This window comes from Populus trichocarpa, chromosome 4, assembly GCF_000002775.5.
Source record: "Populus trichocarpa isolate Nisqually-1 chromosome 4, P.trichocarpa_v4.1, whole genome shotgun sequence".
NCBI classification, from domain to species: Eukaryota; Viridiplantae; Streptophyta; class Magnoliopsida; order Malpighiales; family Salicaceae; genus Populus; species Populus trichocarpa.
In genome coordinates this window covers 18419000-18441511 of record NC_037288.2, presented here as the reverse complement: position 1 = coordinate 18441511, position 22512 = coordinate 18419000, and the positions used below count along the sequence as shown (strand labels likewise).

The 22512-nt window shown below is 36.0% G+C and overlaps 3 protein-coding genes across 3 annotated transcripts; all 3 read left to right on the top strand.

Annotated features, from left to right (window-relative positions):
• Positions 1 to 7: 7 nt before the first annotated feature.
• Positions 8 to 565, top strand: LOC7477850 (auxin-responsive protein SAUR23). Its single transcript, XM_002306116.3, has one exon. The coding sequence runs from the start codon at positions 109 to 111 to the stop codon at positions 406 to 408; it is 300 nt and encodes a 99-aa protein (XP_002306152.1). The 5' UTR covers positions 8 to 108; the 3' UTR covers positions 409 to 565.
• An 8629-nt stretch (positions 566 to 9194) lies between these two features.
• Positions 9195 to 9710, top strand: LOC7477849 (auxin-responsive protein SAUR21). The gene has a single exon (XM_002306114.4). The coding sequence runs from the start codon at positions 9295 to 9297 to the stop codon at positions 9583 to 9585; it is 291 nt and encodes a 96-aa protein (XP_002306150.3). The 5' UTR covers positions 9195 to 9294; the 3' UTR covers positions 9586 to 9710.
• Positions 9711 to 18394: 8684 nt separating this feature from the next.
• LOC7453611 (auxin-responsive protein SAUR21) lies at positions 18395 to 18691 on the top strand. Its single transcript, XM_002306113.3, has one exon. The coding sequence runs from the start codon at positions 18395 to 18397 to the stop codon at positions 18689 to 18691; it is 297 nt and encodes a 98-aa protein (XP_002306149.1).
• Positions 18692 to 22512: the final 3821 nt, after the last annotated feature.

Sequence of the window (22512 nt, the reverse complement as noted above, 5' to 3'; positions counted from 1 at the left end):
ACATAAGTCAGCTCATTCTCACTCGTATCCTTTCCTTAAGTAACAAAATATCTTTTCTTTCTATTAATCATCTTCAACAGAGATACAACAACACTCAACATAAACACCATGGCCAGACATTTTCATGCTATTCTTGCCAAACAAATTCTATGCCGATCTGTGTGGATTACAAATAAATCAGCTTCAAGATCTTCAGATGTACCAAAAGGTTTCTTAGCTGTATACGTTGGCGAAATGGATAAGAAACGATTTGTAGTTCCAGTATCCTATCTGAATGAGCCTTCATTTCAAGATTTGCTAAGTAAAGCTGAAGAGGAGTTCGGTTTTAATCATCCAATGGGTGGTTTGACAATTCCCTGCAGAGAAGATACTTTCATTGACATTCTTTCTAGCTTGAGTAGATCATAAGTCGACTTCACAACCATATTAATCTGAGAAAACAATTTTGTATGGCCAAAACTGCCAATTGAATGTAAATATTTCTCTTCTCTGTTATAATATCGAACAGTTTCAGCAAACGAAAAATCTTCTTACACATGCAAGCAATACTCTGTAGTTTTCCCCACTCTTTTTTATGAAGCTGTTTTTTTTTTTTTTTTTTTCAATTCAACAGCATTATCATACTATAATCTAAGCAAACTAATTTTACCCTTTCTCTTATGCGCAATTCATAGTGTTACTACGATGTAAGTAAAAAATAAAAAGTACAATAGCAATTAGCAGGATAATTCCATTTAAACCAACATATTCAGCTAAAACATCTGTTATGATGTGGATTGAATCTATTAGAGGGTGCTACTTGTATCGTAGCAACTCTTTTGTTATAGTCGGCAGTATAAGAATTAATGCTAACCTACTACATGCATTCCTAAGGTCGGTGTTGTATATGTCTATATTTGAATAATTGGAGAGTCAAGCATTTTGTATGAATATTTAGAGGTATTTTTTTATAATATTGACAAGTATTTATTTATTTTTTGATTAGTCATTATTATTTTTTAATATTATTGGCTTTTTTATAATCATATTATTAAATTAATTGATTCATTCATATAAATGATCCGGATCCTAATCCTAGATTCTTCTTGCTCAATTTAAAAATTGCTATCATTGTCTGAATATGAATATTTTATTATGTTTGGAAAAATTTGATGTGATTCAGATTGTCCATCCAATCATTTGATACAATCATCAGAGAAGTACAGTAATAGTGGTATTCAGTTAAATATTGAGAGGAAACTGAAGCAATGCTTTGTCTAGTGACCACAAAAAAAATTGTTCGCATGAAATGATTTTTCATTTAGCAAACTTGTTTTGTTCTCCATAACGAAAGTATATATATTTACATGGGACTGGCAATGTCTGGCCTACAAAATTGTTTTCGGTTATTATTTCCTGAAGCTAGAAGTTTCTTCATTGCAAGGAAGGGTCAAACCACCCATTGAATGGTCAAAACCGAACTCTTCTTCTGCTTTACTTGGTAAATCTTGAAACAAAGGCTGGTTCAAGTAGGATATGGGAACAACAAATGGCTTCTTCTTGGACTCTCCAACATAAACTGTCAAGGAACCTTTTGGAACATCCAATGATGTGGAAGCTGTAGATTGTCAAGGAACTCGCTTAGCGGTAACAGTAGGCAAGCGAACACCCATGGTCTTCTTGCTGAGGTATTTTTTCAGAAGAAACGTAACTATGTAAGAGTTAGGGAATTGATATCAATATACAATGCGAATGCTTGAGCTGTTGTGATAAAATGTGCTGGTATATATATAGAGGAAAACTTTTGTACAAAATCCTGTAAATAATATGGCGAGTACACAGTAATCATTTGCCGGGGGCTGCTCATGATATAGCTTAAGAGCATCACATGGTCTGGTCTTCCAACTGGTCAAGAAATATAGGGACCGATAGTGATTCATACCGTCAATATTGTTCCGACGTATTGTTGGGAAGCAAGATGACCTCCAAAAAACTAAACTGGGACCGGAAAGGGTATTTAATGCTGACTGAGATGCAAAACCAAGTGATCTCAGATTAGGTATCTGGATACAATTAGTTGAAGTTTGGTAAATCAATTAACCCTTCGATTATCAGACAAGCTGTGGACTACTAGTTAGTACATGACAAGTCACAACCATTGCTTTTTTCACTGTCTCCCACGTTATATTGAACCAATATAAACTCATCCTATTCATTTAAGGAGTTTTCCTTCTCCGTGTAGGCTGTATCTTGCTTGACTACGGCTCGTCTATAATCTTTATTTCTACACATATCATTCATTCATTGAATGTCCTGAACATGTCTCTCAAGCATATGTCCCTATTCCAAAAGTCAGTTTTGCGTTGTGTCAGCATTTAATGTCCCACCATCCAATTTACAATCTTTAGCCTGGACCTCAATCAGGCTTATCTATGTGGTCGTAGGGCATTCTGGTGTTTAGACGTGTAGACATAGTAGGAGAGAGATGAATCCTCACTACCCTATTGTTGTTGATTAATTAGAAGGCAAGGTCACATGATCCCTCATGAGATGTCCTAAGCAGACCCTAGCAAATGATTTCTAGCCACTACAAATGCTGAAGGATTTTTTTTTTATTCATGCTATTTCTTCTATATATACCTAGATACGTAATGGTGTCTCAACCAAGTCATCACATTCTCCACTGATATCTTTTCCTCAAGTGACAGACTCTCTTAAGTTCTTTTCTGAAAACATACATCAACAGTAACACCATGACTAGACATCTGGCTGCTGCTCTAGCCAAACAAATTCTACGCCGATCTGTATGGAATGCGAGTAAACCAGCTTCAAGATCTTTAGATGTACCGAAAGGTTTCTTAGCTGTCTACATTGGCGAAAGAGAGAAGAAGCGATTTGTAGTTCCAGTGTCCTATCTGAATGAGCCTTCATTTCAAGATTTGCTTACTAAAGCTGAAGAGGAGTTTGGTTTTAATCATCCAATGGGTGGTTTGACAATTCCTTGCAGAGAAGATAAATTCATTGATGTCCTTTCCAGCTTGAGCAGATCATAAATAGAGGCAATCATACTAACCAGATAGAACAAATTTGTATGGCATAAATTGCCAATTTGATTTAAATACTTTCTGTTATAGAATCAACAACAAATGAGAAACCTTCTTTGATTCCCCAGTTTCTTTTAATAGAACTTATATACACCATCAATCCAATATCATTGAATGTTATCAATATGACGATTGCATTAACTGATAGAAATGGCCCGAAAATATTAAATCAAATATTTATTTGGTTTGACCTATAAGATTCCATGTCGCCATTGACTGTTTAAACTCTGCCTTGCCCTTCTCACTGTTTGTCTTCTGAAGGTATTGAGAAGAAAATTGTATTCAAGTTTGCAGAGAAGATTGAGAAGAAATTCTTATGGTTTTTCTATATTTCATTAATGCAGCAAACTCTGCTTTTATACACATTGCATGTAACTGATTCCATTATTTTAGGAATCAAAATCATCTCATCTATCCAATAATGGAGGGTCACAATTCTTACACATGTAAGAAACGGTTTGTAACTGATTTGTAACAGTAAAAACAACTATAACTACCATAACGGTTTTAACTGCCTCCTTAACCGATTTAACAGAATTTCTTCCATTTCTTCATTCTTCTTGCTACAGTCTGCGTAGTCTTCTTCCAAGGCTTCAGCCACAAGTAATCAGCTTAGCTTTCAACAGCCTCTCCTAAGCTATTTACTGGTTTAACTCCAAGCTTCAGCCTTAGTTGCTTGAATCTATCTTTAGGCAGTGCTTTTGTGAAGATGTCTGCAAGTTGTTCTTCACTTCTGCAGAAATTCACATTAATTACTCCTTCTTGCAGAGCCTCCCTTATGAAATGATACTTCCTGTTTATGTGTCTTGTTCTTTGATGGAAAACAGGATTTTTGGCCATTGAAATTGCTGATATGTTATCACAAAACAAGGGTGTTGCCTCAGCTTGCATTTCACCAAAATCATCAAGAACAAACCGTAACCAAATGGCCTCAGCAGTTGCTTCAGATGCTGAGACATACTCAGCTTCTGCAGTTGATAATGCTACTGTGTTCTGTTTCACAGAGGACCAGGAGAATGCTCCACTTCCAAAGCTGAATGCATAGCCCGAAATGCTCCTGCTATCATCTTCACTTCCTGCCCAATCTGCATCACAAAATCCAATAAGAGTTGTTGATTGATCCTTTACGTATTCAATCTCATAGTTGAGAGTTCCTTGCACATATCTTAGGACTCTTTTTGCAGCTCCCATGTGAATCTTGGTAGGTCCAATCATGAACCATGATAGTAAGCTTGCAGCATACATTAGATCAGGTCTTGTTGTTGTCAAATATAGTAAACTTCCTACTATTTTTCTATAAAGTCCTTCATCAGCCAACTCACTCCCATCCACCTTCTTCAGTTTCTCACCAGTGGCCAAGGGAATGGAGACTGGTTTGCAGTCACCAAGTCCAAACTTACTAAGCAAGGATTTGGCATATTTGCCTTGATGAATAAATACCCCTTGATCGGTTTACAGTATTCCCATGCCAAGAAAATGATGAAGGAGCCCAAGATCAGACATCTCATACCTCTGCATCATTTCTATTTTAAATTCACTAAGCAGCCTTTCAGTGTTGTCAGTGTACACAATGTCATCAACATAGATTGAGACAATGATCAAATTACCTTCCAGGTCTGACCTTGTATACAAAGTAGCTTCACTTGTGCTCCTTTTGAATTTGCACATAGAGAGGTATGCATCAATTTCACTGTACCAGGCCCTCGGTGCCTGCTTTAGTCCATACAAGGCCTTCTTTAGTTTGTAAACTTTGTGTCCTACATTCTTTAACTTCAAACCCTTCAGGCTGCTCAACATATACTTCTTCTTTGAGGATACCATTTAGGAAAGTTGACTTAACATCCAACTAAAACAACTTCCATCCCTTCTGTGCTGCAAGTGCAATGAGAGTCCAAATTGTGTCCAGCCTTGCTACTGGTGCAAAGGTTTCATTGTAATCAATTCTGGATTTCTGTGCATATCCTTTTACTACAAGGCGAGCCTTGTGTTTTTGTACTGTTCCATCAAGATGAAGCTTAGTTTTGTACACCCATTTCACTCCTATCACAGGTTTATCAATCGGTCTCTCCACCAAATCCCAAGTATTGTTCTTCTCTATCACTTCCAATTCTTCCTTCATAGCCTCCTGCCAGGCTTTATCTCCAAAAGCTTCTTGATAGTTCTCAGGTTCTATGATGCAAATGTGAAACCTTGCATATATATCTTCCAAGGTTTTTAATTTTACTGGAGTAGAGCTAGGTGAAGATTGTTGATTGTTATCACTGTCAATATTCTCAACTAACTCTCCAACTATAGAATTTTGATGGCAGTGTTCAACTTCACCTCCTTCAAGATTGAGAGACAAGTGGTTTTGGTTCATCAGATTTCTTTCTTAATTCCATGCTCTATCTTCACTGAAAATCACACTTCTTGAGAGAACAATCATCTCAGATTTCAGGTCATATACTTTATACCCCTTCTCACAGCTACCGTATCCAACAAACACTCTCTTTCCAGCTTTGTTATCCCATTTCTGCCTTAGTGATGATGGGATGTGAGTGTAGCACAAGCAACCGAACACCTTTAGATGCTTGACTCCTAGCTTTCTTCCCGTGAAGGCTTCAAATGGAGTCTTTTCAATGACTGATATTGTATAACATATGTTCTGAATATACACAACTGTATTCACAGCTTCTGCCCAGAAGATTATTGGCATTTCTTTCTCTAACAGCATGGACCTTGCCATTTCGCAAATTTTTCTGTTTCTCCTCTCTGCAACTCCATTTTGTTGAGGGGAGTATGCAACTGTCAGCTGCCTCTCCATTCCTTGTTTTTCACAGAATTCTTCAAACTCATTTGAGCTATATTCACCACCTGTCACTTCTCAGCTTCTTCAATTTATATCCACTTTGCAGCTCAACAAATGCTTTAAATTTCTTGAACACATTGAGTGCATCAGATTTGTTTCTGAGGAAGTATACCCAGCACATTCTTGAGTAATCGTCAATGAATGTGATGAAGTATATGTTCCCTCCCACAGATTCATTCTGCATTGGTCCACACAGATCAGTGTGGATTAATTCCAGTGGATAGTTTGCTCTCCACGCTTGTTTTTTGTTGAATTTCTCCCTGTGATGTTTGCCTGATGCACAGCCTGCACATACATCTTCTACTTCTGTCAAAACAGGAAGTCCACATATCATCTCTTTCTGCTGCATCTTCTTCATGCTAGCAAAGTTCAGGTGTCCCAGTCTTTTATGCCATATCCAGGAGTCCTCAGTCACTGAAGCTTTCCTTGCTGCAGGTGTGATGGACCCAAGTGAAAGTGGAAAGCATCGATTTCCTCCCATGATCACTATTGCTATAACATTGTTGAGGCTTTCATCATCAAATATCACTGCTTTGTTACCTCCAAAAAGGATATAATAACCATGCTCCATCATCTGGCCTACACTCAATAGATTTTCATCCAATCTGGGAACAAGCAATACCTCTTTTATATATCTTTTTCCATGCTGAGTTTCCACAACCAATGTGCCTTTTCCAGTTGCTTGCACAAGATCTCCTGAGCCCATCTTTACTTTGCAGGTCACTGTTCTATCTATGTTGATTAGTTCAGATTCTTTAGAGGTCATGTGGTTGCTGCAGGCACTATCCACAAACCATATCTTTCTATCTTGCAAGCTTGCGGAATGGCAAGCATAAAACATGGTTCCAGTGGATACTCTCTCTTCTTTTGCATAATTTGCTAGTTGTTTGTGACTGTGACTTTCACAGTCTTTTGCAATATGGCCAAACCGATTGCATCTTCCACATCTTGGTTTTCCTTTGTGTCTGCACAATCCAAAGTGTTGCTTCTGGCAGACTTGACACTGTGGCTTTACACTCACTTGACTACTTCCCCAAGCAGTGTTGTTCCGGTTTGAATTGTTGTAGTTGTTTAAGTTTCTGTTTGGAAATGAATTTGATCCCCTACTGTCTTGTGATTGTCATATTTAAGAAGGTCTGCTTTGGAAACCCTTGTGTGAGTTGTAGGCTTGATTGTTTCCAACCTTTAAACTGCTAAAGGCTTTCTCTGTTCCTGTTAGCTTATCCCTATTATCATGTAGATCCTCCCTCTTATCATAGACTTTAACAGAAGCAATGACTTCTTCTGCTCTCAGAACATCAAGATCTCGTGTCTCCTCAATGATTGACACAATGGACTTATATCTTCTGCTTAGACTCATTAGCAGTTTCTGTACAATTCTGTTTTCTGACACATCTTCTCCTAACGATTTCAGGTTATTCACAGTTGCAAAGAATTTAGCTAGTTATCCATCTAAGCTTTCACTTTTTGACATTCTCAAGTATTCAAAGTCAGCTCTCACTGCTTGAAGTTATACAGCTCTAACCTTTTTATCTCCTCTGAATTCTCTGCTCAAAATGTCCCAAGCTCCCTTTGCAGTCTTCTCATTTCTTATACGTGGAAAAAGGTCATCTGTTAATTCTCCTTGTATGAGGCTTAATGCCTTTGCATTCTTGATTTTGTCTTCTCTGGATGTAGTGGGTGTTTGCAATGTAGTTTGCTCAGCTTCACTCTCTTCATCGCCTGATCCATTTGCAACCTCAGGTGATTGATGAGATTGTATTCCAACTTCTATTACGTCCCATAGATCAAATGCTATGAGGAGTGTCTCCATCTTTACAACCCAAAAGTCGTAATTTGTGCCATTGAACTGTGGAGTTCTTAAATCTCCTCCAGCAAAGCTTGATCCTACCATTTTTTGAGTAATTAACAGTTTAATCAATCTGTTTTTTACAGTTTACGCCCCTCTTAGGAATCAGTTTGTGAGCTCTAATACCATGTTTGTCTTCTGGAGGTATTGAGAAGAAAATTGTATTCAAGTTTGCAGAGAAGATTGAGAAGAAATTCTTATGGTTTTTCTATATTTCATTAATGCAGCAAACTCTGCTTTTATACACATTTGCATGTAACTAATTCCATTATTTTAGGAATCAAAATCATCTCATCCATCCAATAATGGAGGGTCACGATTCTTACACATGTAAGAAACGGTTTGTAACTGATTTGTAACAGTAAAAACAACTATAACTACCATAATGGTTTTAACTGCCTCCTTAACCGATTTAACAGAATTTATTCCATTTCTTCATTCTTCTTGCTACAGTATGCGTAGTCTTCTTCCAAGGCTTCAGCCACAAGTAATCAGCTTAGCTTTCAACACTCACGCCCTTTTTTATTTATGTTTGTTTAACCTTGGTTAGTCTTTCTCTAACACTGTTCAGAAGTTCATGTTTAAATAGATATGGCCAATACCACAACGAATACACAACAAGGCTCAACATATTTGGCCAAATAAATCTTCCTGGGGTTAGCGTTGTTGCTTTCTGTCAACATACAGGAAAAAGTTTCTCTCTTGGTGGCAACCACATTTCTTTTTTCTTTTTTTCTTTTTTTTTTTTATGATAGTTGATGGCTAGAAACAATTATATTGTCAATGACCGGCATTAATTTAATCATCTGCAGCGCCAACAAGATTTCTGAAATGTGGGTTAGGTTCTAAAAGGAAGGGGCATTGCCACCGGCTTCACATGCTCTTCACAAGGCCTTGTCTAGCAAGATTTTGTTTTTATTTTTTTCCTTTTGTTTTTCTGGTGATCCATGTATGAGTTTTTGCTAAAGCAATAAATGCTGGTGAAGGTTGCAGATTTATCAAGGCAAACCTTTCTGTTTTTAACCACACATCTCAATGGAAATTTCTAACAAGACAAATTCGGTCCAGGGGACCCCTTCACATCATTACCAACAATAACAAACTAGATGTCTGAAGCATGTCCTGCATTCTAATTTCTTCCACAGAAAAAATCCTCTTTCTGCAATTTATGAATTTGAAGTGGGGCACTCTTTTATGATTGTCTCCAATAACTGCTTAGCCATAATGTGTACCAACAAAGTATACTGATTTAATTCACTATAATTTTCTTGATGATGAGTTGCAAGACAGGACCATGTGATCCTTCAGCTGCTTATGTCTCTAAGCAAACCCCACTTAGGCTGCTTCTCCTCTCATCCACACTTCATAGATTTTCCACGTACTAAATCCATCTATATATATAAATGCATCTCCCCACAACCATATCAAGTCCTCACATTCTCTCATAGAAAGCAAATCCTCCTCCACATTACTCTAAGATCATCTTTTTCTAGCCGAAGAACACAGAGCACACAATGGCCATCCTTCTTAAGGGCATCATGAATGCTAAGCAAATTCTCCGTCGATCAAATTTGCTTGCTAACCAAGCAACCGAAGTTCCTAAAGGCTACTTTGCGGTCTATGTTGGAGAGAGCCAAAAGAAAAGATTCACAGTTCCAATTTCATTCTTGAATCAACCTTCATTCCAAGAATTGCTAAGAAAAGCCGAAGAAGAATTCGGATATAGTCATCCGATGGGCGGTCTTACACTTCCTTGCCGAGAAGATACCTTTATTGACATCATTTCAGGCTTGAATTTATCATAACACAGAGCAGGAATTAATTTGCTTCAAAACTTTTGTACATCATTTACTTTTGGTAGAGACAAATGGGATGGGAAATGTCCACCCATAAGAGAATTTATTAATACAGATCTGCAGAGTTGCTCTCACTTTCTCAATATCATTATTCAAAATTAGAAAATTGTCTCAAAGATCTATGATCCTGACTTAAAAATCTTGATACCTATGCTGAAAAAACTATAAGACCACTCATAAATTAAAACAAATGGATAATCCATCATTAGAATAAAAATTGCTCGGTAATTAGTAAATTGTTAAATAAATTCACTTAAAATCAGGTAAAACCACGATTTTATGGTAGATTTTATGATTTTATATGAAATATAAATACTACCAGTTGAAGAGAAATTGAAAACTTCACATATTAGTTAGCCAACATTTCTTATTAATTTATACATGTAGGACAATATACAATGGTTAATCTTGAGATTACATCACTAGATTAATCCAATAATATTTCATAGATATATATAGTCTATATTATGCCCCTTAAAACTGAGGGTGGAGGATCGACCCTCAGCTTTTATATTTTACTATGGATTCACTATTTAAAAAAAAAAAAGTTGAATAGTGAATCCATAATAAAATGTGAGAGGTTAAACAATGCAAGTGGATAGTGTTTTGTACACACCTCTTATATCTTTACTAGTCATTTAACCCACGCTTTACTGCAAGTTATAAATTTTTAAAAAACAAATAACGGGTATGTAGGTTGCTTTAATGTTTTTTTTACATAAAAAATTCAAAGTGTAAATTGAAAAGGTTATGCAAGCAAGATCAAGATATTCCATAACATAAAATGAGACATGTATCCGATTGTGTTTACTGAACTTATTTATTTAAATAAATAAAAGATAAATTCACATTTCACACCCTAAAAAAACTCACGACTTAAAAAATAAATGCAAATAAAACTAACTGGATAAACTCATGCCATAAAAAATATTACACAAGGCCGAACACATCAGCAATATAATTTAAAAATGAATATTTTTAATTTAAAAAAAAAATAAACTTCATTTGTATTAAAAAAAATTATAGATGAATTAGAATAATACCTTGAAAAATGAAATAGAAATGGAAAAACTAAAAAAAACTTATATTAAAAAAAGGCATGCAAAAATTGTGACCTAGGTCATGAGACCAGGATAAACTTATAGAAAAAACTTGAAAATAATCACAAAACCAATATTAAAAAAAACTAATGTTGAACAATAAGATCATACGAAGTTGAATTCCTAATAAATTAAATGTTGAAAGATGAAATAAGAAAAAAAATTACACAAAAGGATTGAAAAAAACGAGGGTGAGAAAAAGTACTAATTTGATAGATAAAAATTTTCAATTGGAGGGTTTAATTGAATTAAAAAATAGCTTTAATAAAAGAAAAAAATCAAAAGAATGACAATCAAACTGAAAAAAAATAACAAAAAAATTGATTGAATGATAAAATTGAAAGAAAAAAAACTTCAACAAAAGTGCCAAAGAAAAAATTAAAAATTAAAAAAAAATAAGGATCGAAATGAAAAACCAAACATATGATCAGAAATTGCAATCAAATGAATAAATTGAAAATAATAAAAACTTCCATAAATGGAAAATGAATGAAATAAGAAATTAATAAAATGAGAACTGAAATTGAAAAGTAAAAAACAAAGAAGACAATGGTATACATTACCTGTTAGGAGAGAGAAAAGAAAATCAAATGATCATCGGCGACAATCCAATCACCATAAGCTGCCACACACCACTCCAAATAAAAGAGGACACAATGATGTATCTAGGAAGACGGCGGAAGAGTGTGAGAACACCAATCACAGCATATCCTTCAAACAAAGAGTCATATAGATTAAGATCACGTTTGGTAATAATTGTTTTTAAAGTATTTTTTGTTTGAAAATATATTGAAATAATATTTTTTTTATTTTTTAAATTTTATTTTTGACATCATCGTATCAAAACGATCTTAAAACACAAAAAAATTAATTTGAAAAAAAAATTATTTTTTTAAAATATTTTTAGAATGCAAAAACAAATAGACTCTAAGAGGTGAGAGCATCAACTAATTATCCTGAGCATTTTATTATCACTTAGTTTCAAATCATTATAAACATTGATATTCAACGTGAAAGTGCATATAAGTTGTTGTTCACAATGGCCGTCGAGAACCCAGGAACAGCTGCAGAAAATCAAAGGTTATATTTTGTTTTGTTTTGTTACAGTTGCATGGCTTTTTTGTTTGATTTTCATGTTTCTCTAGAAGAGTTTGTAGAGGAGTTTTGCAGAGAAGATGAGAAGAAATTCTTGTAGTTATTTTTCTCTTAATTTTCCAATGCAGGAATCCTGCTTTTATACACGTTACATGTAATTAATAACAGACTCCTAGATTTTAGGAATCAATTCATCTCAACCTTTCATCAATTGAGGGCTACGATTCGGTTTGTAACAGAAATTAACAGAAAAAACTGCTATAACTGCTATAACTGCTTTAACTGTTTTCTTTAACTGCTGTAACTGCTTCAAACAGAAACTTCTTCCATTACTTCATTCTTCTTTCTTCACGTTATAACTTCAGGATTTACTTCTGAAGCTTTAAAGACAAGTAACCAGCTTAACTTTCAACAGCCTCTCCTAAGCTGCTTACTGGTTTAACTCCAAGATTCAATCTTAGTTGCTTGAATCTGTCTTTGGGCAATGCTTTCTTGAAGATGTCTGCAAGTTGCTCTTCACTTCTGCAGAATTTCATATTTATCACTCCCTCTTGCAGAGCTTCTCTTATGAAATGATACTTCCTGTTTATGTGTCTTGTTCTTTGATGAAAAACAGGATTCTTGGCCATTGAAATTGCTGACATATTATCACAGAACAAAGGTGTTGCTTCAGCTTGCATTTCACCAAAATCATCAAGAACAAATCTTAGCCAAATTGCCTGAGCTGTTGCTTCAGATGCTGAGACATACTCAGCTTCTGCAGTTGATAATGCTACTGTGTTCTGTTTCACAGAAGCCCAAGAGAATGCTCCACTTCCAAAACTGAATGCATAACCAGAGGTGCTTCTGCTGTCATCTTCACTTCCTGCCCAATCTGCATCACAAAATCCAATAAGAGTTGTTGACTGGTTTCTCACATATTCAATGCCATAGCTGAGAGTTCCTTGCACATATCTTTGAACCCTTTTTGCAGCTCCCATATGAATTTTGGTAGGTCCATTCATGAACCGTGACAGCAAACTTGTAGCATACATCAGATCAGGTCTTGTTGCTGTCAAATATAGTAAACTTCCTACTATTTTTCTGTAAAGACCTTCATCAGCCAACTCACTCCCATCCACCTTCTTCAATTTCTCACCAGTGGCCAAAGGGATAGAGACTGGTTTGCAGTCTTCAAGTCCAAACCTGCTAAGCAAGGATTTGGCATACTTGCTTTGATGAATGAATACTCCTTGATCGGTTTGCAGTATTCCCATGCCAAGAAAATGGTGAAGAAGTCCAAGATCAGTCATCTCATATCTCTGCATCATTTCTCTTTTGAACTCACTCAGCATCCTCTCACTACTACCAGTGTATACAATGTCATCAACATAAATTGAGACAATGATCAAATTACCTTCACGATCAAACCTTGTATACAAAGTAGCTTCACTTGTGCTCCTTTTGAATTTGCACATGGAGAGGTACGCATCAATCTCACTGTACCATGCCCTTGGTGCCTGCTTTAATCCATATAAAGCCTTCCTGAGTTTGTAGATTTTGTGTCCAGCATTCTTTACTTCAAACCCCTCAGGCTGCTCTACATACACATCTTCTTTAAGCACACCATTTAAGAATGCTGACTTGACATCCAGCTGAAACAGCTTCCATCCCTTCTGTGCTGCAAGTGCAATGAGAGTCCGGATTGTGTCCAGCCTTGCTACTGGTGCAAAAGTTTCATTGTAATCAATTCCGGATTTCTGTGCATATCCTTTTGCTACAAGGCGAGCCTTGTGTTTCTGTACTGTTCCACCAAGATGAAGCTTGGTTTTGTACACCCATTTCACTCCTATCACAGGTTTATCAGTCGGTCTCTCCACCAATTCCCAAGTATTGTTCTTTTCTATCATTTCCAGTTCTTCCTTCATAGCCTCCTGCCAGGCTTTATCTCCAGCTGCTTCTTGATAGCTCTCAGGTTCTATGATGCACATGTGGCACCTAGCATATATATCTTCCAAGGATTTTAACTTTACTGGAGTAGAGCTAGGTGTTGATTGTTGACTGTTATCACTGTCAGTATTCTCAACTAACTCTTCAACTGTAGAGTTTGGATAAGAACATTCAACATTATCGGGTTGAATTGCAGTAGAATGTTCTTCAGGATTTTCACCTTCAGCTTCATCTCCTTCAAGGTTGAGAGGCATTTGCATTTGATTCATCTGATTTCTTCCTCAATTCCATGACTTGTCCTCACTGAAAATCACACTTCTTGAGAGTACAATCTTCTCAGATTTCAGATCATACACTCTATATCGCTTTTCACAACTGCCATATCCAACAAAGACTCCTTTTCCAGCTTTGCTATCCCATTTCTGCCTTAGGGATGATGGGATATGTGTGTAACATAAATATCCGAACACTTTCAGGTGCTTGACTCCTGGCTTTCTTCCTGTGAAGGCTTCAAATGGTGTTTTTTCCATAACTGATGTTGTATAACATCTGTTTTGAAGATACACGGCTGTACTCAAAGCTTCTGCCCAGAATCTTACTGGCATTTCTTTCTTTATCAACATGGACCTTGCCATCTCACAGATTGTCCTGTTTCTCCTCTCTGCAACTCCATTCTGTTGAGGAGAGTATGCAATTGTCAGCTGCCTCTCCATTCCTTGTTTTACACAGAATTCTTGAAACTCATTTGAGGTATATTCACCACCTCTGTCACTCCTCAACTTCTTTAGTTTATACCCACTTTGCAATTCAACAAGAGCTTTAAATTTCTTGAACACATTAAGTGTCTCAGATTTATTTCGGAGGAAGTATACCCAGCACATTCTTGAGTAGTCGTCAATGAATGTGATGAAGTATCTGTTCCCCCCAACTGATTCGTTCTGCATTGGTCCACACAGGTCTGTGTGCATCAGCTCCAGTGGATAGCTTGCTCTCCATGTTTGTTCTTTGTTGAATTTCTCCCTGTGATGTTTTCCTGAAGCACAGCCTGCACACACATCTTCCACTTCTGTCAACACAGGAAGTCCACATACCATCTCCTTCTGCTGCATCTTTTTCATGCTAGCAAAGTTCAAATGTCCCAGTCTTCTATGCCATATCCAGGAATCTTCAATCACTGATGCTTTCCTTGCTGCAGGTGTCATAGACTCAAGTGAAAGGGGAAAGCAGCGATTTCCTCCCATGGTTACTATTGCTACAATATTATTGAGGCTTTCATCATCAAATATCACTGCTTTGTTCCCTCCAAACAGGATATAATACCCATGCTCCATCATCTGGCCTACACTCAATAAGTTTTCATCCAATCCTGGAACAAGTAGCACCTCTTGTATGTATCTCTTTCCATGCTGAGTCTTCACCACAAGTGTGCCTTTTCCAGTTGCTTGCACAAGGTCTCCAGAGCCCATCTTTACTTTGCAGGTTACAGTTCTATCAATGTTGATAAGTTCAGATTCTTGATATGTCATATGGTTGTTGCAGGCACTGTCCACAAACCATATATTTCTATCTTGCAGACTTGCAGAATGACAAGCATAGAACATGGTTCCTGTGGTTACTCCTTCTTCCTTTGCATAGTTGGCTAATTGTTTGTGACTGTGACTATCACAGTCCTTTGCAATATGGCCAAATCGATTGCATCTTCCACATCTTGGTTTTCCTTTGTGCCTGCACAATCCAAAATGATGCTTCTGGCATACCTGACACTGTGGTTTCACACCTGCTTGACTGCCCCCCCAGTATTGTTATTCCAGCTTGTGTTGTTATAGCTGTTCAGGTTTCTGTTTGGAGTCCAATTTGATCCCCTCCTGTCTTGTGATTGCCATTTTTGAGTAGATCTGCCTTGGAAGCCCTTATGTGAGCTGTAGACTTGATAGCTTCCAACCTTTAGACTGCTAAAGGCTTTTTCTGTTCCTGTTAACTTGTCCCTTTCATCATGCAAATCCTCCCTCTTATCATAGACTTTGACAGACGCAATGACCTCTTCTGCTCTTAGAACATCAAGGTCTCGTGTCTCTTCAATAATAGACACAATGGACTTATATCTTCTACTTAAACTCATCAGCAATTTTTGCACAATTTTGGTTTCTGATACATCTTCTCCTAATGATTTCAGATTATTCACAGTTGCAAAGAATTTTGTTAGATAACCATCTAAACTTTCACCTTCTGACATTCTTATGTATTCAAAATCTGCTCTAATTGCTTGAAGTTTCACAGCTCTAACCTTTTTATCTCCTCTGAATTCTCTGCTCAAAATGTCCCAAGCTCCTTTTGCAGTCTTCTCGTTTCTTATGCGTGGGAAAAGGTCATCTGTTAATGCTCCTTGTATGAGGCTTAATGCCTTTGCATTCTTGATTTTGTTTTCTCTGGAGATAGTGGATGTTGGCAATGTAGTTTGCTCTGCTTCACTCTCTTCATCGCCTGATCCAGTTGCAACTTCGGGTGATTGATGAGATTGTAGTCCACCTTCTATTACGTCCCATAGATCGAATGCTATGAGGATTGTCTCCATTTTTACAGCCCAAAAATCATAATTTGTGCCATTGAACTGTGGAGTTCTTAGATCTCCTCCAGCAGAGTTTGATCCTACCATTTTGAGTAAGCAACAGTTTAATCAAGCTGTTTTCACAGTTTACGCCCCTCTTAGGAATCAGTTTTCAACAGCTCTGATACCATGTTTGATTTTCATGTTTCTCTAGAAGAGTTTGTAGAGGAGTTTTGCAGAGAAGATGAGAAGAAATTCTTGTAGTTATTTTTCTCTTAATTTTCCAATGCAGGAATCCTGCTTTTATACACGTTACATGTAATTAATAACAGACTCCTAGATTTTAGGAATCAATTCATCTCAACCTTTCATCAATTGAGGGCTACAATTCTTACACATGTAAGAATCGGTTTGTAACAGAAATTAACAGAAAAAACTGCTATAACTGCTATAACTGCTTTAACTGTTTTCTTTAACTGCTGTAACTGCTTCAAACAGAAACTTCTTCCATTACTTCATTCTTCTTTCTTCACGTTATAACTTCAGGATTTACTTCTGAAGCTTTAAAGACAAGTAACCAGCTTAACTTTCAACATTTTTATCAGTAATTCATAAAAATATTTTTGCAAAATTTCCCTTTTTAAAAATTGTCTCTAATACTTGCCAGGGGTGGATTCTATTACCATCGACACCGCAAAAGATTTGGTAATGCTTTCGGGCAGCGTAGAGCCTTAGGTAATTCTAGAGAAGTTTACTAAGTGGGGCAAAAGGGCAGAACTTCTATCCTCCCGAAAAGAATTCATGGAGAGTGACGACGAGGATAACACTGTTTTGAATAAAAATTATTATAGGAAGAGAGATTCAGATCGCGGCGCACCCGCCAACGGGTTTCTGGATTATAACTCTAATAAGTACGTCCCAAGAGACAACAAGAAGGGTAACTGGTGCAGTTGGCTTGGTAAAAAACTTCTTGGAAACAAGCAGAGGCCTAGATATCTCTGGCTCGAAAAGCTCCTGTTGACAATAAGTGGCAGTTTCCAAGGACACCTGTGAATGAATTCGGGTCATAAAATAAGCCAATTTATGGAAACCAATTAGCTATGCAAGAATTTGGATCATCGATGCCATTTTATGGAAGCCAAGTGGTTATGAATGGATTTGGATACATGAGGCCATTTAATGGAGGTCACTTCCTTATACCATCGATGTATGGAACCTGTACCTCCTTATCCTATGCATATGCCAAGGCCACCGATGTTGCCCCCATATGGGACGTCATTGCCAGCTCCACCATCGCATCCGGTTAATCCCATGATCCACTATAATAGTTATGATGATAATTATCGCCCTTGTTGATCTGTATTATAACATGCAAGATGTACAAACATGCACAGACTTGAAGTTCATATGCCGTCAGAAGGATTGCTGTATTTTTAATGTTTGCTAATGCTTTGCTTTTTTATAGACAAATGTCATTAGCCAATTGTTCATTCTCGTACTTAAATTTATGATATGTAAGCTGGTGACTTTTGTTCCTGTTGAAGATTCTCTTCTTGGTAATTTCGGTCCGAGTTAATTTCTCAAAATGAATATCTGTCAATGTTTGAAAACTAGAATCTTTGTTCATAGGGATTCAAATTATTCCAAGTGGAGAAACAAGACGTTATTCTGCATTAATTCCAGTAGGGAATTAAATGATTGAACAAAAAGGTTAATTTTAGCTTTGGGGAGAGGGACATTGGTGACAGGCTGATCATTTCCTTGAACCTAGTAATTATTTGGTCAAAAGAAAGCTCTGCTAATGATGCATTCCGTTTTGGACTTATTTTGACAGGTTGAAAGCTTATTTCCATTCAATTGGATCACAATACTATATGCTACAACTTCTAGCAATTCAACCTTTTTCCTCTTGCTAATTTTTGCTTGTACAACTACTAGGTTCTATAGCAACATCTTACATCTAGTTTCTCTAATCTGCGTCCCATCTGATTACGAGCTATAAATTAATTGTTGCAAGCATGTCTCTAATCGCAGAATCAAGCAGGTTGCAGCAAGTTTCTTCTTCCTTAGATACGTCAACAAAGCGACAATGGCTATTCGTTTGCCCATTGCTCCTGCTAAACAAAGTCTCCCTCGGTCTGTTTCCGGCGCCTATAAAGCTGCTTCAAGGTCCTTAGATGTTCCAAAAGGTTTCCTGGCAGTTTACGTTGGGGAACCTGAGAAGAAGCGATTTGTGGTTCCCACATCCTATTTGAAACAGCCTTCATTTCAAGATTTGCTACATGGAGCTGAAGAGGAGTTCGGCTTTGATCATCCAATGGGAGGATTGACGATTCCCCGCGCAGAAGATACTTTCCTTGATGTCACTACTAGCTTGAGTAGATAATAAGATGCAACAAAACTAACCAAAGAAAAAAAAATCTGTATAGGCAGGAATTGCCGATTCAGTGTAAATATTTTTTGACTACATATTACCAAATGAAAAATATTTTTACACAGAAGTTGTTGCTTCAACTCTCATATTCTGCAATGCTCTGTCACAAAGTGAATGACCTATTTAGTTTCCTATTCCCCTCCTATGAAAAAACTTGTTCTTAATCCCTAATTAAATTGCAGTCTTATAGTGTTCTAAATAGAATATTCTTATACCTGTTCAGTTATATATATATATATATATCTGTTAAAAGAAGAAAAGAAAGAAGTTCTGCTTTAATTTCAAGTTGTATGATCAATCTGGATATTAGAGATCCTTCACTCCATCTCCATATATATAGTGGAGAAAATGCTGAGGAAGAATTTGGGTTTAATCCAGTGGGCGGTGTTACACGATTACACTTCCTTGCAGAGAAGATATCTTCATTAATATTATATCCCAGTTGAGGGGATCATAATACACCAACCTAAATTTGACAAGTCCTGACAATTTTGTAAATTAATGTGCAATGTCTGCTGGAACTTATGGCAGAGGCAGAGATGGTTTGGGAAATTAAGAATAGAAATTAATACTTTTTTCCAATCTTCCTGTCAAATCTTCAAATTAAAAATACTCGGTTCAGGTTTCGCTTTACTTTGTATTGCTAGACTAGACCCCACTTGGTGTTGCCTTTATACTAGAATTTCAATAAAAATTAATTTATTTGTTTAAAATTAATTTTTTTATTTTTTTATTATTTTGATATGAAAATATCAAAAATAACTTTTAAAAATTAAAAATATATATTATTTTAATATATTTGTAATTAAAATATATTTTAAAAAATAATTATTATCACTTCTCATACACCTCATTACTAATCACTTGGTCGTGAAAATCCTCACTGTACAAGGAGAATTGGGGGATTGATAATGTGACGGTTTTGCGTAAAATTTTCCCTTAGAGATCCTCCAACTCTGACTTTTGAGATGTCGGAACTATTTTTATATTCTATGCCATGTTTAAGCTGTAAAATGAGAAAGAAAATTTTGAGAGGATATAAAACTTTGTAATTTGTTAGGATCAGATCATAAATCAAAACTAAATAGGAAATAACTTGGAAAAGAATTTTAAAAAAAAAAAACCGTGTATATGCCGGCCAGTTTGTGCATCACATCCAATTGCTTGATTTTTCTTCCTTCTTCTGAGAGCACACCCTTGTTCAGTTGTCCAAAGCATGTCCCTAATCCTAGAGAGACTAACTTGTTATCTCACAGGCTGATCGTCTCAAACATGTCCATATCCAATGGGGTCACTTAGTTTTTGCTTTTATATCAGCATTGATATCTAAATCCAACTGTCTATTTCCATTTTTTAGGTAGTCCTCGATTAGCCTAACTCTGTACATGTAGGGCAAGTTGTTTTTATAAAAAATTTCTATATTCATCAAGTAGTTGGAAGACAGAACCATGTGATATTACATGAACTATGTCTGAAGGAAAGCCCTGCTGATGATTCTTGGCCATAAAATTATGTTTAAAAATTACGGTTTTGGTTTAAGGGCCAAAAAAAATTATTACTAGAAACAAAAGGTTCAGAAAGTATAAGTATTGTCTTGCACGCAGGGGGGACAATCAGAGGTTTTTCTCTTACTCGGCTCAACCTTATGTGCGCCAGCCCACTATCATTTCCTTGTTGATTATTATCTCATTTCAAAGTTTACTATATAAACACTAGATGAAGGTCTTATTTTTTTATGTGGAATAGAAAGCTCTATATATACTCTATGTTCATAAGAAGTTAGTCGTGTTTTTCCAATGTGAAATAAAAATCTTTTGAATTAGTCTTTATTATTTACAACATATATGACATACAAGAGAAAAAGACAAGAGTGTGAGAGAATGAGAGGGAGAGGGAAAGAGATAAATATCACTAAATTGTGAGGTATTTGTAAGAGTGTGTGTGAGGTTTTTACTTCTATTATTATAGAGATTTTCAATTGTTCTTTTATTAATAAAGAATGGTTGTAATTTCGACATTACTTGGTAAAACCCTTCTATGCTTGCCTGTGGATGTAGACAAATTTAGGTAAATCACATAAATTCTTATGTGTCTCATTTCTCATTTTTCCTATTCTCTTGAGTTGTGTAATTTGTTTTGCATGTTGGGATCCTAACAGTGGTATCAGAGTAGCCTGGTTGTTTTTGTTTATATACAGCACTGTTCACATATACATTATTGTCTATATATAGGGAAAGTCAATGTGGTGAATAAATACCGTCTAGAAAGTTTTGTCTAAGAAGATTGAGTTTTAAGCGGGATGTTTGTGATCTCTCCAATCTTTTATGGGAACTTACTTAATAGAAGTATTATTTATACAATTCTATTTCCATATATGTTGCAGTTCGTAAGTGAAACAATGATAGTTGAATAGATCATAGTGAATAAAATGGCAACAAAGTACGAGATTGAAAAGTTCAAGAAGAACAATTTCTCATTATGAAAAAATGAGAATGAAGGCAATTTTAAGAAAAGACAATTGCCTGCAGCAATTAGAGATAGGCCCATGTAAATCATTGATAATGCCAAGTGGATTGAGATGGATGACAATGTTATTGCTAACATACATTTAGCATTAACTGACAAAGTATTACAAGTATGGCAAAGAAGAAAATTGCGAAGGAGATTTGGGATACTCCGACAAAGTTATACAAGTCTAAGTCTCTGCATAATAAGTTCTTAAAAAAGAGACTTTATACTCTATAAATGGCAGAAACCACATTGGTGACTAACCACGTTAACACAATAAGAATTTTATTTTCATAACTCACTACGTTAGGTCAGCAAATATAGGAAAATGAACATGTAGAGCTTCTACTTTGAATTTTTCTTTATTCATAGGATAAACTCATTATTAACTTGACCAATAACATCCTCACAGACTATCTAGTCTTCAATGATATTGCAGTCGCTATATTGGAAGAAGAAAGTAGGCACAAGAATAAAGAAGACAGAATTAATAATTCGCATCAAGCAGCTCCAGATGAAGTCAAAGGCAAGGAAGTTCCAAATCAAGAAGTAAAAAGACTATGAAATGCTACAATGGTGGCAAAAAAAAGGCATTATAAAAGGGACTGTTGGCATAAAAAAGGTATGGAGAACAATACTCAGTCATCAAAACCTCAAGAACGTGTTGCAAACACTTCAGATGATGGAGAAATTTTATCATAGCTACAGTCTTTAAAGATAGAATAAAGCTCACTTAGGTTTGGTTGATGGATTCAGGAGCAACATGGCATATGACTCCTCGTTAGGATTTGTTTTATACATATGAACACATCTTTGGAGGCTTGGTATTTATGGGTAATGATCATGCCTTAGAGATTGTTGGCATTAGCACCATGAAACTAAAAATGCACAATGGCTCAATTTGTACCATTCAAGAAATACAATATGTGAAAGGCTTAAAGAAATTTTGTTTATCGGTAGGACAATTTGATAGTCTTTGTTGTAAGATTCATACAGACAATGGCATCATCAAAATTGTTAGAGGGATGTTGGTGGTATTAAAGGCAAGAAAGATAGCTGCAAACTTGTTTATGTTAATAGGAGAAACATATCATAAGGCAGATGCATCAATTGCATCAGCCAATTCTATAAAAGATAAGACAATGATGTGGCATCAAAAGTTAGGCCACATGTTAGAGAAAGGCATGAAAATTCTTTTTGATCAGAAGTTACTTCATGGGCTTACAAAGATTTATTTACCTTTTATGAGCATTGTATTACAAGTA

Bases quoted from the DNA above. Each gene is read 5' to 3' on its own strand.
- LOC7477849 (XM_002306114.4), top strand. From the start codon at position 9,295: ATGGCCATCCTTCTTAAGGGCATCATGAATGCTAAGCAAATTCTCCGT.
- LOC7477850 (XM_002306116.3), top strand. From the start codon at position 109: ATGGCCAGACATTTTCATGCTATTCTTGCCAAACAAATTCTATGCCGA.
- LOC7453611 (XM_002306113.3), top strand. From the start codon at position 18,395: ATGGCTATTCGTTTGCCCATTGCTCCTGCTAAACAAAGTCTCCCTCGG.